Source organism: Telmatherina bonti, assembly GCF_933228915.1.
Source record: "Telmatherina bonti genome assembly, chromosome: 17".
In the NCBI taxonomy this organism is placed as follows: domain Eukaryota; kingdom Metazoa; phylum Chordata; class Actinopteri; order Atheriniformes; family Telmatherinidae; genus Telmatherina; species Telmatherina bonti.
The window spans coordinates 5,377,351-5,390,583 of record NC_136615.1 but is presented as its reverse complement, the minus strand read 5'-3'; the positions used below and the strand labels follow the sequence as shown (position 1 = coordinate 5,390,583).

General features: G+C 50.2%; 1 protein-coding gene across 1 annotated transcript in view; it reads right to left on the bottom strand.

Moving 5' to 3' along the window:
- The window catches only part of adamts6 (ADAM metallopeptidase with thrombospondin type 1 motif, 6), a gene marked incomplete at both ends in the record, with an annotated part of 119,354 nt that extends 107,324 nt beyond the window's left edge, over nucleotides 1–12,030 (bottom strand). Inside the window, 6 exons of the mRNA XM_079256149.1 lie at nucleotides 2,635–2,780; nucleotides 5,992–6,075; nucleotides 6,156–6,343; nucleotides 6,868–7,042; nucleotides 8,704–9,071; nucleotides 11,928–12,030. Coding sequence (XP_079112275.1) covers nucleotides 2,635–2,780; nucleotides 5,992–6,075; nucleotides 6,156–6,343; nucleotides 6,868–7,042; nucleotides 8,704–9,071; nucleotides 11,928–12,030 — 1,064 coding nt within the window. The remainder of the gene's footprint in view (nucleotides 1–2,634; nucleotides 2,781–5,991; nucleotides 6,076–6,155; nucleotides 6,344–6,867; nucleotides 7,043–8,703; nucleotides 9,072–11,927) is intronic.
- Between the last annotated feature and the right edge of the window lie 1,203 nt (nucleotides 12,031–13,233).

Sequence of the window (13,233 nt, the reverse complement as noted above, 5' to 3'; positions counted from 1 at the left end):
ACCAGTTCTCCTGTTCCACCATCAGGATGTTTCAGCATGGTCCTGCTGGACCAGTTCTCCTGTTCCACCATCAGGATGTGGTCCAGCGTGGTCCTGCTGGACCAGTTCTCCTGTTCCACCATCAGGATGTGGTCCAGCGTGGTCCTGCTGGACCAGTTCTCCTGTTCCACCATCAGGATGTGGTCCAGCGTGGTCCTGATGGACCAGTTCTCCTGTTCCACCATCAGGATGTGGTCCAGCGTAGTCCTGATGGACCAGTTCTCCTGTTCCACCATCAGGATGTGGTTCTGCTGGACCAGTTCTCCTGTTCCACCATCAGGATGTGGTCCAGCGTGGTCCTGATGGACCAGTTCTCCTGTTCCACCATCAGGATGTGGTTCAGCGTGGTCCTGCTGGACCGGTTCTCCTGTTCCACCATCAGGATGTGGTCCAGCGTGGTTCTGCTGGACCAGTTCTCCTGTTCCACCATCAGGATGTGGTTCTGCTGGACCAGTTCTCCTGTTCCACCATCAGGATGTGGTCCAGCGTGGTCCTGATGGACCAGTTCTCCTGTTCCACCATCAGGATGTGGTCCAGCGTGGTCCTGATGGACCAGTTCTCCTGTTCCACCATCAGGATGTGGTCCAGCGTGGTCCTGATGGACCAGTTCTCCTGTTCCACCATCAGGATGTGGTCCAGCGTGGTCCTGCTGGACCAGTTCTCCTGTTCCACCATCAGGATGTGGTCCAGCGTGGTCCTGATGGACCAGTTCTCCTGTTCCACCATCAGGATGTGGTTCAGCGTGGTCCTGCTGGACCGGTTCTCCTGTTCCACCATCAGGATGTGGTCCAGCGTGGTTCTGCTGGACCAGTTCTCCTGTTCCACCATCAGGATGTGGTTCTGCTGGACCAGTTCTCCTGTTCCACCATCAGGATGTGGTTCTGCTGGACCAGTTCTCCTGTTCCACCATCAGGATGTGGTCCAGCGTGGTCCTGCTGGACCAGTTCTCCTGTTCCACCATCAGGATGTGGTTCAGTGTGGTCCTGCTGGACCAGTTCTCCTGTTCCACCATCAGGATGTGGTTCAGCGTGGTCCTGCTGGACCAGTTCTCCTGTTCCACCATCAGGATGTGGTCCTGCTGGACCAGTTCTCCTGTTCCACCATCAGGATGTGGTCCTGCTGGACCAGTTCTCCTGTTCCACCATCAGGATGTGGTCCTGCTGGACCAGTTCTCCTGTTCCACCATCAGGATGTGGTCCAGCATGGTGGAAGGTCTTCCCTGAAAGAGACGTTGTCTGGATGGGAGCAGATGTTTCAGCATTGATGGAGCTTCCCAGATGTGGAAGCTGCCCACGCCATCGGCACTAATGCAACCCCATCCCATCAGAGATGCAGGCTGATAACAAGCTGGATGCTCCCTCTCCTCTTTAGTCTGCAGGACACGCCGTCCATGCTGTCCACAAACTATTCCACATCTTCATCCAGGTTTCCACTCAGAACATTTTAAATGAGCTTTGGTCCAGAGAAGACGGCGTGTTTCTGGATCCTCTTCACATATGATGGAGCTTTAACCTGCATGAACTGGGTTCACACTGGTTTCTGGAAGTTTCCTGAGTCCATGCACTGGTTTCCAGTGGAGAACCATGTTATAATGCAGAACATCACCAGCATCCAGCCTTGTCCAAGCATACAGAGATTCCTTCTAAATCTATTGTATACAGTAGATGGTCTTTTTTTCTTTTTTAGATCCAGTTAGTCTCAAACTGGTGAATCTGTCCGCCGTTCCATCTGAAATGCTCAGTTTATATTCAGTCATGTTACTGATCAACCTGATTGATTGTTTCCAGGCTTTTCTTGCTCCTTTTCCAGATGTTTACAGATGTGCTGCGACACCAAATTCACAATCAGCTCATAAAAGATAAAATGTCTCTTTCATCATCTGATAAGTCGTTTATTTTCTGCTGGGAAGAAAAGATGATGATGAGATTCTGTTTTCCTCCTGATGTTTTTGTGATTGTGGTTGTTGCTGTTTTCTCAGATACTTTCAGGAACTTTTCCCCTCTGGGCCACCGTACTTTAGTCTCTTTAATGGGAAAGTTATGTTTTAATCATGGGTGGCTGTAATGTTTCATTAAATCAGATAAAATATGTTGCCATGAAAACCAAAAGCCGTAAAGTCTCAGCTGCAGCGTTTTATTTGTCCGTCTGAAGCTCGTGCGCGGAGCAGGAACGGCTTGGTGAGGCTGACGTGTCTGAATGTGGGATTCTGCAGGAAACGCTGTGTGGCTTTTTGCAGGTTGCTAAAAACAAAACTTTCCAACAAGCCAGAGGCTGCTTCATCAGTCCTGGCTTCAGCCCACATCCGTCACCGCTCTGTCCAGGACGTTTGGAGAAAACAGGATTTAGTTGCCAGAAAACATGCGTCCAGGTAACGGCAGAGTTCTGCTGTTTAATGCTAACAGCCGAGACGTAAATTGCAGGGTGACGGGTTCAGCACATCCACAACGCTGCAGTGTTTTCCCTCAGCTACAGGCAAACAAAGCTGCACGTTTCAAGGTTTCACAGACTCAGAAAACCTGGAAACCATTTCTGTAAATGAATGTTTCTTCTGGCACGTGAGCTAAATGTGGCGCCAAGCCAAGCGCTAGCTCTTACCGGGTGATGAGGACAGCGTTGTCATGGTGAGCCACACCGTTCTCCGGGATACTGTTCCCTCCGCTGTGATGAGACACAATGCTTTTCTGCCACTTGCAGAAGCTGTCCAGAGACTTGTCAGCATGATGATTAATTTCCAGGTTTGGCTGCAAAAGACGAAGAATCCAATATGGCGAGGTAAAGCGTAGCAACACTGAACCCGCCGCTAAAACAGTCGTACAGAGCTGTGCAGACTGGAAGTAGTGGTTCATCTGATGCTGCACCGACATGACCTGAAATATGTCATCTTCCTGGTATGCATTTATTCGTAAAGTCGTATCGCAGCGTATCATATATCATATCATATCACATTGTATTGTATTGCATCATATTGTATCATAACACTATGAGCAGGTTGTATCAAACCCAGCATTTCAATGTATTATAGCGTATTGCATCGTATCGCTTTGCATCGTATCGCTTTGCATCGTATCGCATCGCATCGTATCGCAGCGTATCGCATCGCATTGCATCGTATCACATTGCATCGTATCGCTTTGCATCGTATCACATTACATCGTATCGCATTGCATCGTATCGCATTGCATCGTATCGCATCGCATCGTATCGCATCGCAGCGTATCGCTTTGCATCGTATCACATTACATCGTATCGCATTGCATCGTATCGCATCGCATCGTATCGCATCGCAGCGTATCGCATCGCATTGCATCGTATCACATTGCATCGTATCGCTTTGCATCGTATCGCATCGCATCGTATCACATCGCAGCGTATCGCAGCGTATCGTATCGCATCGTATCGCATCGCAGCGTATCGCAGCGTATCGCATCGCATTGCATCGTATCACATTGCATCGTATCGCTTTGCATCGTATCACATTACATCGTATCGCATTGCATCGTATCGCATTGCATCGTATCGCATTGCATCGTATCGCTTTGCATCGTATCACATTACATCGTATCGCTTTGCATCGTATCGCATTACATCGTATCGCATTGCATCGTATCGCATTGCATCGTATCGCATTACATCGTATCGCTTTGCATCGTATCACATTACATCGTATCGCATTGCATCGTATCGCTTTGCATCGTATCGCTTTGCATCGTATCGCATTACATCGTATCGCATTGCATCGTATCGCATTGCATCGTATCGCTTTGCATCGTATCGCTTTGCATCGTATCGCTTTGCATCGTATCGCATTACATCGTATCGCATTGCATCGTATCGCTTTGAATTGTATCGCATTACATCGTATCGCATTGCATCGTATCGCTTTGCATCGTATCGCTTTGCATCGTATCGCATTGCATCGTATCGCATTACATCGTATCGCATTACATCGTATCGCATTGCATCGTATCGCTTTGCATCGTATCGCATTGCATTGTATCGCTTTGCATCGTATCGCATTGCATCGTATCGCTTTGCATCATATCGCATTGCATTGTATCGCTTTGCATCATATCGCATTGCATTGTATCGCATTGCATCGTATCGCATCGCAGCGTATCGTATCGCATTGCATCGCTTTGCATCGTATCGCATCGCAGCGTATCGTATCGCTTTGCATTGTATCGCATTGCATTGTATCGCTTTGCATCGTATCGCATCGCAGCGTATCGTATCGCTTTGCATCGTATCGCATTGCATTGTATCGCTTTGCATCGTATCGCATCGCAGCGTATCGTATCGCTTTGCATCGTATCGCATCGCAGCGTATCGTATCGCTTTGCATCGTATCGCATTGCATTGTATCGCTTTGCATCGTATCGCAGCGTATCGTATCGCTTTGCATCGTATCGCATCGCAGCGTATCGTATCGCTTTGCATCGTATCGCATTGCATTGTATCGCATTGCATTGTATCGCTTTGCATCGTATCGCATCGCAGCGTATCGTATCGCTTTGCATTGTATCGCATTGCATTGTATCGCTTTGCATCGTATCGCATCGCAGCGTATCGTATCGCTTTGCATCGTATCGCATCGCAGCGTATCGTATCGCTTTGCATCGTATCGCATCGCAGCGTATCGTATCGCTTTGCATCGTATCGCATCGCAGCGTATCGTATCGCTTTGCATCATATCGCATTGCATTGTATCGCTTTGCATCGTATCGCATTGCATTGTATCGCTTTGCATCGTATCGCACCGTATCGTATCGGACCGTATCGTATCGCACCGTATCGTATCGGACCGTATCGTATCGCACCGTATCGTATCATAAGACTATGAGCAGGTTGTATCACATCAGGCATTTCAATGTACCACACCAAGTATTATTGTATTGTATCACACACTGTTTAAGTATTTATACCTGTACTATATTGTATCACGTAGTATTCTGTCATACTGTATCAGACGATATTGTATGGTATCATGTTGTACAGTATCGAATCATATTATATCGTATTGTATTATTTAGTATCGTATAGTATTGTTTAGTGTCATATTATCCCGTGTCGCACCAAATCACATCAGATGCTGTTTTAAAGTATTGCATCCTGTTACAGTATTTACTCACATCCTTGTGCATTATTCTGAATCACTGTGCGTATTTCTGTACATTACCATGTGATCTACTATCTTGTGTCTCATCTTGTGTAATATCGAGAGTACTATACTGTCATGTCGTACGACACTAATACTTCACCATATTGCACAAAGTTTATCATCACATTTGTATCCTGTAACTAAACTTTAGATGCTTCCCAGTTCAATAATATAAGCATACAATCACATGATAATGTTGTTTAAAAAGTATTGTGTTATTCAACCATATGTCACTGTGTAACACACAGCACACTGTGTACTCCTGCTGATATTACAGTCTGCAGCAGGGGACTGAGAATCTGAAGATGCTGCATGAGTATAAACGTGTTAAATGTGAGGCGTTATTGCAGAAGCAGAATTAGCCAAAGTAACCAAAAGTGTTTTCTGCTGCCTTCGTCCAGGAAATGTCCTCCTCTCTGCATCAAAGTTTGAATCAACTTTAGATAAAAAGGTCATTTTTGGGCTCTTGAATTTTTTTAGAAACAACAGATGGTGGAAAGAAACTGTTTCTGCCATCACACACACACACACACACACACACACACACACACACACACACACACACACACACACACGTAGAGTGCATGTAAAGATCCTGGATGGAGGCTCTCCGAGGGAAGAGCACATCTTTCATCTGAAGTGGTGACCATATGGTGAATAGTCTGTCTTTCTTCAGCCACATAAAACCCTGCAGCTTCCTCCCGCCATGACCATCAGTTATACACTCGTTGCAGGTGAAGGCACAGATACTAAAACAGCAACGTGCCTCGGAGCTTCGGAAACACTCTTCTTACCTGGTCCTCTGTCAGAACAATCAGCCGGGTCACAATAATGTTCACAACATTTCCTAGACTGGCATCACGGTAAAGTTTGGCAACCTGACCTCCAGAAAAGAAGAAAAAACACAAAGTCAGACGCCTGTGCCACAATTACGCAACAGCAACACTACCAAACTTACAATATTCATCACGGACAGGATGTAGTGCTCGATGTCTCTGCGGCCGTGGTAGCCGACCATCATTTTATCGGCCACCACCAGCGTCTCCACGAAGCGCTCTGCGCTGACGGAGCGCCTCTGTCGGTGGACGCTGGCGTTTGGAGGGGACGTCATGCTGAACTGGCAACGCGCCTTGTTTGTGATGAGGTCTGTGAGAGACAGGAGGACAGCAGCAGGTTAGAGCCGTCCGACTGGGATGTGCCCCGCTCAAGCTCGCAGCTACAGCCCTTGTTTTATGGCCCAGATGCTCTGGGAAAAACCTGGAAGGTGGTACATGTTGGGGCGTGCTAGCTTCCTGCCTTCGCTGCTTCCTCTAAGACCTTGGCCCAAATACCTAAATATCCACCTGGTGCTTTTCCAGTTCGTCAAATGTCAGCAAACAGGCCTAGATTCACTCAGATCTGAGCAAGATTACTGCTGCCAAAAGTAGCTTTAGTGCACGTTTAGCGTCCTTTCAGCTCTGAATGGCCTTTCATGGCAGCTGGACTATGAGTCTCTCTTACAGGCTGATAGGTGTCCAGACCAGCAGGAACTCCAGCACACAAGCGACCCGCTCATGTCTTCCAGAACCTGGGCCTAGAACCAAACCAGTGCTTCCCTCAACCTGCTATGTATAGCTATTCCTTTACGTCAGTTCCACCCACACAGTCCACCCAGATGGAGGTTCACCAACCTGAAATGCCACAGCTGAACTCCTGGCTGTGCTCCTGTGGTGAGGGGATGGCAGACATTTTATAAATAACATGTTGCTGTGCTTCTTCCAGGTTCCATGCACTGGACGAGGTGGTGGATGTGTTCTTTAAAGGCTCTATTAAATACTGTTCCCCCTCCGTTGTTATGACGCCATGCTGCCGTGGAGAAAAATGGCAAAACGATCGAGTTAGAATCTGCAAACATTCAGGCTTGTCTTTTCTTTAATTCAGCATCCATAAACATGCGTCAGACAGAAAATTACATAAAACCCACAGAAAAGATTATTATCTGCGCCCTGGAGAGGCTGGGATCGAACCAGCAACCCTCTGAGACACAGCTGAGAGCTTATCGTCATGGCCTGTTTGGCTTCAGCTGGAATGAAACCACTAAAGATCCTTCTCCCTGCAGCGTTTGGGTCAAAACTAGAGACTTGTCTCAGAAAGACTTGTCTCCGAGAGACTTGTTTCCGAGATAATCATCTCCGAGAGACTTGTTTCCGAGATAATCATCTCCGAGAGACTTGTTTCCGAGATAATCATCTCCGAGAGACTTGTTTCCGAGATAATCATCTCCGAGAGACTTGTTTCCGAGATAATCATCTCCGAGAGACTTGTTTCCGAGATAATCATCTCCGAGAGACTTGTTTCCGAGATAATCATCTCCGAGAGACTGGTTTCCGAGAGAACCGTAGCCGTGGATTTTCTCCAGAAAGTGTTAAAAAAGACTCAAACCCATACTGGTCTCCGAGAGACTTATTTCCGAGAGATTCGTTTCTGAGAGAATCATCTCCGGGTGGGGACATGCTAGCATGAATCCTCTCCACTTTAGCTCCCTGCAGACCGATCCGGTCGGAGTCTGAAGGCAGACCGGTCCGGTTGGGGCCTGCAGAACAGGCTGTAGGTACTAAAACCAGCAATTAGAGACTCTGACTAGTTATGTTTACACAAACCAGCAGCTAATCCGGACCATGAGGGAGAGCTAAGGAGGTAGGTGTGACAACTCCAAACTGACGTTTTAAAACACGACAGTGTATTCATGGAGTACATTTTCCCACGACCCGACCCCTGATGAGACGGATGGAAGTTTGGATAGAGGGAACAGAGGGGTTCAGGTTCAGTTCAGAGGTCTCGCTATCGTCTACCCAGTGGAAGCGCTAGCTAGCCATCTCCAGTCATTAAACATTAAAACGATCTGCCCTCCAGTCGCCCGTCTGGAGCTTCAACTGGTGTAAAATCCCACAATAAAAACACTGGCTCGCGCCGACTCTTTCAGGCTTTTAGAGTGACGAGAAGCTCTGCAGCGTCCAGACAGCTGATCACATTAAAGCTGTTTTCTCCATTTTTGGTGCTGGGAGAAAAAAATGAGCAAACTCTGATTGAGTTTATGATGCTCAGCGCACGTCTTGCCAAAACATTTGGCCTCATCAAGACGCCGTTCGCCAATACAAAGCAGGACCCTTTCTTCCTTCTTTAGAAGCAGCTATTAAAACTTCTTCCAGTTCCTTGATTAGCGCGGAGACGCTGGACGCTCTGTGGATTAAAGCCTCGGGACGGATAATTAGGCTCTGTTGGAGCTCCGTTTAGCTTCGGAGCAGAGAGGTTCACGTGGAGCTCCAGCTCCCCGGCCGATGATTTAACTGATGATTTAGCTGCCAAGGTGCGGCACTCGCAGATCAGCAGGATGATTAGATGTTTTACGTGAACGTGACTTCAGAGCTGCCTGCAGAGAAGCGTGCCAGGTGGAACCGGGCCGAGACGAGCACTGCAAAGCCAGCCAGCCCGGCGGCACATGAGCCGTCTGACGGGGGTCCACTCACCAGGCCTCGGCAATTGCTGAGCGCAACTCTGCTGCTGCTGCGCTGGTTCTGCAGGAATCCCACATAGTGACAGTTATCTACCAGGTTGTGGCGCCACTCGGGCCCCTCTTGGCCCCAGTACTCCACCATGAAGTGTCTGGACACCAGGTGGGGGTTGGGCGTCAGGTTTAAGTGAAAGTGCTTTCCGTAGGCGGACAGTCTGTAGAACAGCCGGGACTCTGGATGGTCCAGCCCAGGCTGTGGCTCCGCCCCCCTTCTCCGTCGGCCGGGCCGTTGGTGATTGACGACGTAGCTCAGGAAGTCCCCGCCCTCATCCACCCGCACCGGCACCGTCAGCTGGTAGTGCTGCAGGTAGGACAGGAACTCCTCTTTTCAGGAGGACAGAAACAAGAGCATTAAAAAGACATGTCTGCTCACCTGTCCCAGTCACACCACCTGTCCCCACCGACCTGTCTCAGTCACATCAGCTGTCCCCGCCCACCTGTCCCAGTAACATCACTTGTCCCCGCCCACCTGTCCCAGTCACATCACTTGTCCCCGCCCACCTGTCTCAGTCACATCAGCTGTCCCCGCCCACCTGTCCCAGTCACATCACTTTTCCCCGCCCACCTGTCCCAGTCACATCACTTGTCCCCGCCCACCTGTCCCAGTCACATCACTTGTCCCCGCCCACTTTTCTTAGTCACATCACTTGTCTCCGCCCACCTGTCCCAGTCACATCACTTGTCCCCGCCCACCTGTCTCAGTCACATCAGCTGTTCCCACCCACCTGTCTCAGTCACATCAGCTGTCCCCACCCACCTGTCTCAGTCACATCAGCTGTTCCCACCCACCTGTCTCAGTCACATCAGCTGTCCCCACCCACCTGTCTCAACCTACCTGTCCCCAACTACCTGTGCCCATAATACCACCTGTCCCTGTCATATCATACTACATGTCCTCGCCCACCTGTCCCCATCATACTACATGTCCTCGCCCACCTGTCCCCATCATACCACATGTCCTCGCCCACCTGTCCCCATCATACTACATGTCCTCGCCCACCTGTCCCCATCATACCACATGTCCTCGCCCACCTGTCCCCATCATACTACATGTCCTCGCCCACCTGTCCCCATCATACTACATGTCCTCGCCCACCTGTCCCCATCATACTACATGTCCTCGCCCACCTGTCCCCATCATACCACATGTCCTCGCCCACCTGTCCCCATCATACTACATGTCCTCGCCCACCTGTCCCCATCATACTACATGTCCTCGCCCACCTGTCCCCATCATACCACATGTCCTCGCCCACCTGTCCCCATCATACTACATGTCCTCGCCCACCTGTCCCCATCATACTACATGTCCTCGCCCACCTGTCCCCATCATACCACATGTCCTCGCCCACCTGTCCCCATCATACCACATGTCCTCGCCCACCTGTCCCCATCATACTACATGTCCTCGCCCACCTGTCCCCATCATACCACATGTCCTCGCCCACCTGTCCCCATCATACTACATGTCCTCGCCCACCTGTCCCCATCATACCACATGTCCTCGCCCACCTGTCCCCATCATACTACATGTCCTCGCCCACCTGTCCCCATCATACTACATGTCCTCGCCCACCTGTCCCCATCATACCACATGTCCTCGCCCACCTGTCCCCATCATACCACATGTCCTCGCCCACCTGTCCCCATCATACTACATGTCCTCGCCCACCTGTCCCCATCATACTACATGTCCTCGTCCACCTGTCCCCATCATACCACATGTCCTCGCCCACCTGTCCCCATCATACTACATGTCCTCGCCCACCTGTCCCCATCATACTACATGTCCTCGCCCACCTGTCCCCATCATACCACATGTCCTCGCCCACCTGTCCCCATCATACTACATGTCCTCGCCCACCTGTCCCCATCATACTACATGTCCTCGCCCACCTGTCCCCATCATACCACATGTCCTCGCCCACCTGTCCCCATCATACCACATGTCCCCGCCCACCTGTCCCAACCTACCTGTCCCTGCACAACTGTCCCCATCGTACCACCTATCTCCACCTACCTTTCCCCGTCCACCTGTCCCCATCATACCACATGTCTCCGCCCACCTGTCCCTGTCATATAATCTGTTCCCGCCCACCTGTCACAACCTACCTGTCCCCAACTATCTGTGCCCATAATATCACCTGTCCCTGTCATATCAGCTGTCCTCGCCCACCTGTCCTAGTCACATCAGCTGTCCCCACCCACCTGTCTCAGTCACATCAGCTGTCCCCACCCACCTGTCTCAACCTACCTGTCCCCAACTACCTGTGCCCATAATACCACCTGTCCCTGTCATATCATACTACATGTCCTCGCCCACCTGTCCCCATCATACTACATGTCCTCGCCCACCTGTCCCCATCATACCACATGTCCTCGCCCACCTGTCCCCATCATACTACATGTCCTCGCCCACCTGTCCCCATCATACCACATGTCCTCGCCCACCTGTCCCCATCATACTACATGTCCTCGCCCACCTGTCCCCATCATACTACATGTCCTCGCCCACCTGTCCCCATCATACCACATGTCCTCGCCCACCTGTCCCCATCATACCACATGTCCTCGCCCACCTGTCCCCATCATACCACATGTCCTCGCCCACCTGTCCCCATCATACTACATGTCCTCGCCCACCTGTCCCCATCATACCACATGTCCTCGCCCACCTGTCCCCATCATACCACATGTCCCCGCCCACCTGTCCCAACCTACCTGTCCCTGCACAACTGTCCCCATCGTACCACATGTCTCCGCCCACCTGTCCCTGTCATATAATCTGTTCCCGCCCACCTGTCACAACCTACCTGTCCCCAACTATCCATAATATCACCTGTCCCTGTCATATCAGCTGTCCTCGCCCACCTGTCCTAGTCACATCAGCTGTCCCCGCCCACCTGTCCCAACCTACCTGCTCCCGCCCACCTGTCCCCACCTACCAGTGCCCACAATACCACCTGTCTCTGTCATATCACCTGTCCTCACCCACCTGTCCCCATCATACCACATGTCTCCGCCGACCGGTCCCTGTCATATAATCTGTCCCCGCCCACTTGTCCCAACCTACCTGTCCCTGCACAACTGTCCCCATCGTACCACCTATCTCCACCCACCTTTCCCCGTCCACCTGTCCCCATCGTACCACCTGTCTCCGCCCACCTGTCCCCGCCCTACCTTGAGAGTTGTGTGAAAGTCTGTTGGTGCGCTGGACGTCAGAGTCGGCCATCACCACCAGGCTCAGAGTCCAGGTCAGCGTCTTCCACAGTATTTCCATCATTCCAGGGAATCTGTGACGTGGGACGGAACCGAGGCCAGAAGCAGGTTAAAAGCCCAAAGTGGCTCCGAGGCCACACCACAACAGGTCCATGCTTCGTCTCCGTCACAGAAAGCTCTCCAGGTGCATCCAGGTCTCAGAGCGTCCACGCGTCTTTGGCCTCTGGATTCATGTCAGCAGCCGGCAGGAAGCTCTGTGGTCCATCAGACACGTCCGTCTCAGGTGTCCTCCAGCCCGGGAAGCCTACATCTGCATTCCTGATGAGAAAAGGACACGAAGCTTCCGTCACATGACTGACAGGTTCTGCATTCTGTTTGTGGACCGGAGCGCGTTCTCCTGCATTCCACACCTCTGTACTGGAAACCAACAAAACCATCATAAAGCTGAGGAGAGACTTTGTCTCATCTTCAGCTGGTTTACAGTCTGCTGCCTCCTGCTGGAGCTGCTGGGACTGAAGCAAGGCGTGCAAACCAGCCTTCATCATCATCATCATCATCCTCATCATCATCATCCTCATCATCATTATCCTCATCATCATTATCATCCTCATCTTCATCATCATCATCCTCATCATCATCATCCTCATCATCATTATCCTCATCATCATTATCGTCCTTATCTTCATCATCATCATCCTCATCATCATCATCATCCTCATCTTCATCATCATCATCCTCATCATCATCATCCTCATCATCATTATCATCCTCATCTTCATCATCATCATCCTCATCATCATCATCCTCATCATCATTATCCTCATCATCATTATCGTCCTTATCTTCATCATCATCATCCTCATCATCATCATCATCATCCTCCTCATCATCATTATCATCATCGTCATCATCATCTTCATCATCACCATCCTCATCAACATCATCCTCATCTTCATCATCGTTATCATCATCATCATCATCATCCTCATCTTCATCATCACCATCCTCATCGTCATCATCATCATCATCGTCATGCTCATCATCATCCTCATCATCATCATCATTGTCTTCACCCTCATCATCATCATCATCACTCAGAGCTGGACAAACACAAGCGTCAGGTGGAGGACTTGGTTTAGTCCTCAGCTGAGGAGCTGCAGCGGTCCAGACAGTCGGCTGCGTGCACAACCAGAAACACAAGCCTCCAGGATCCTCCAGGATTTTCCAGGAGGATCCTGGAGCCTCTGAGAATCCAACAAACCGCAGC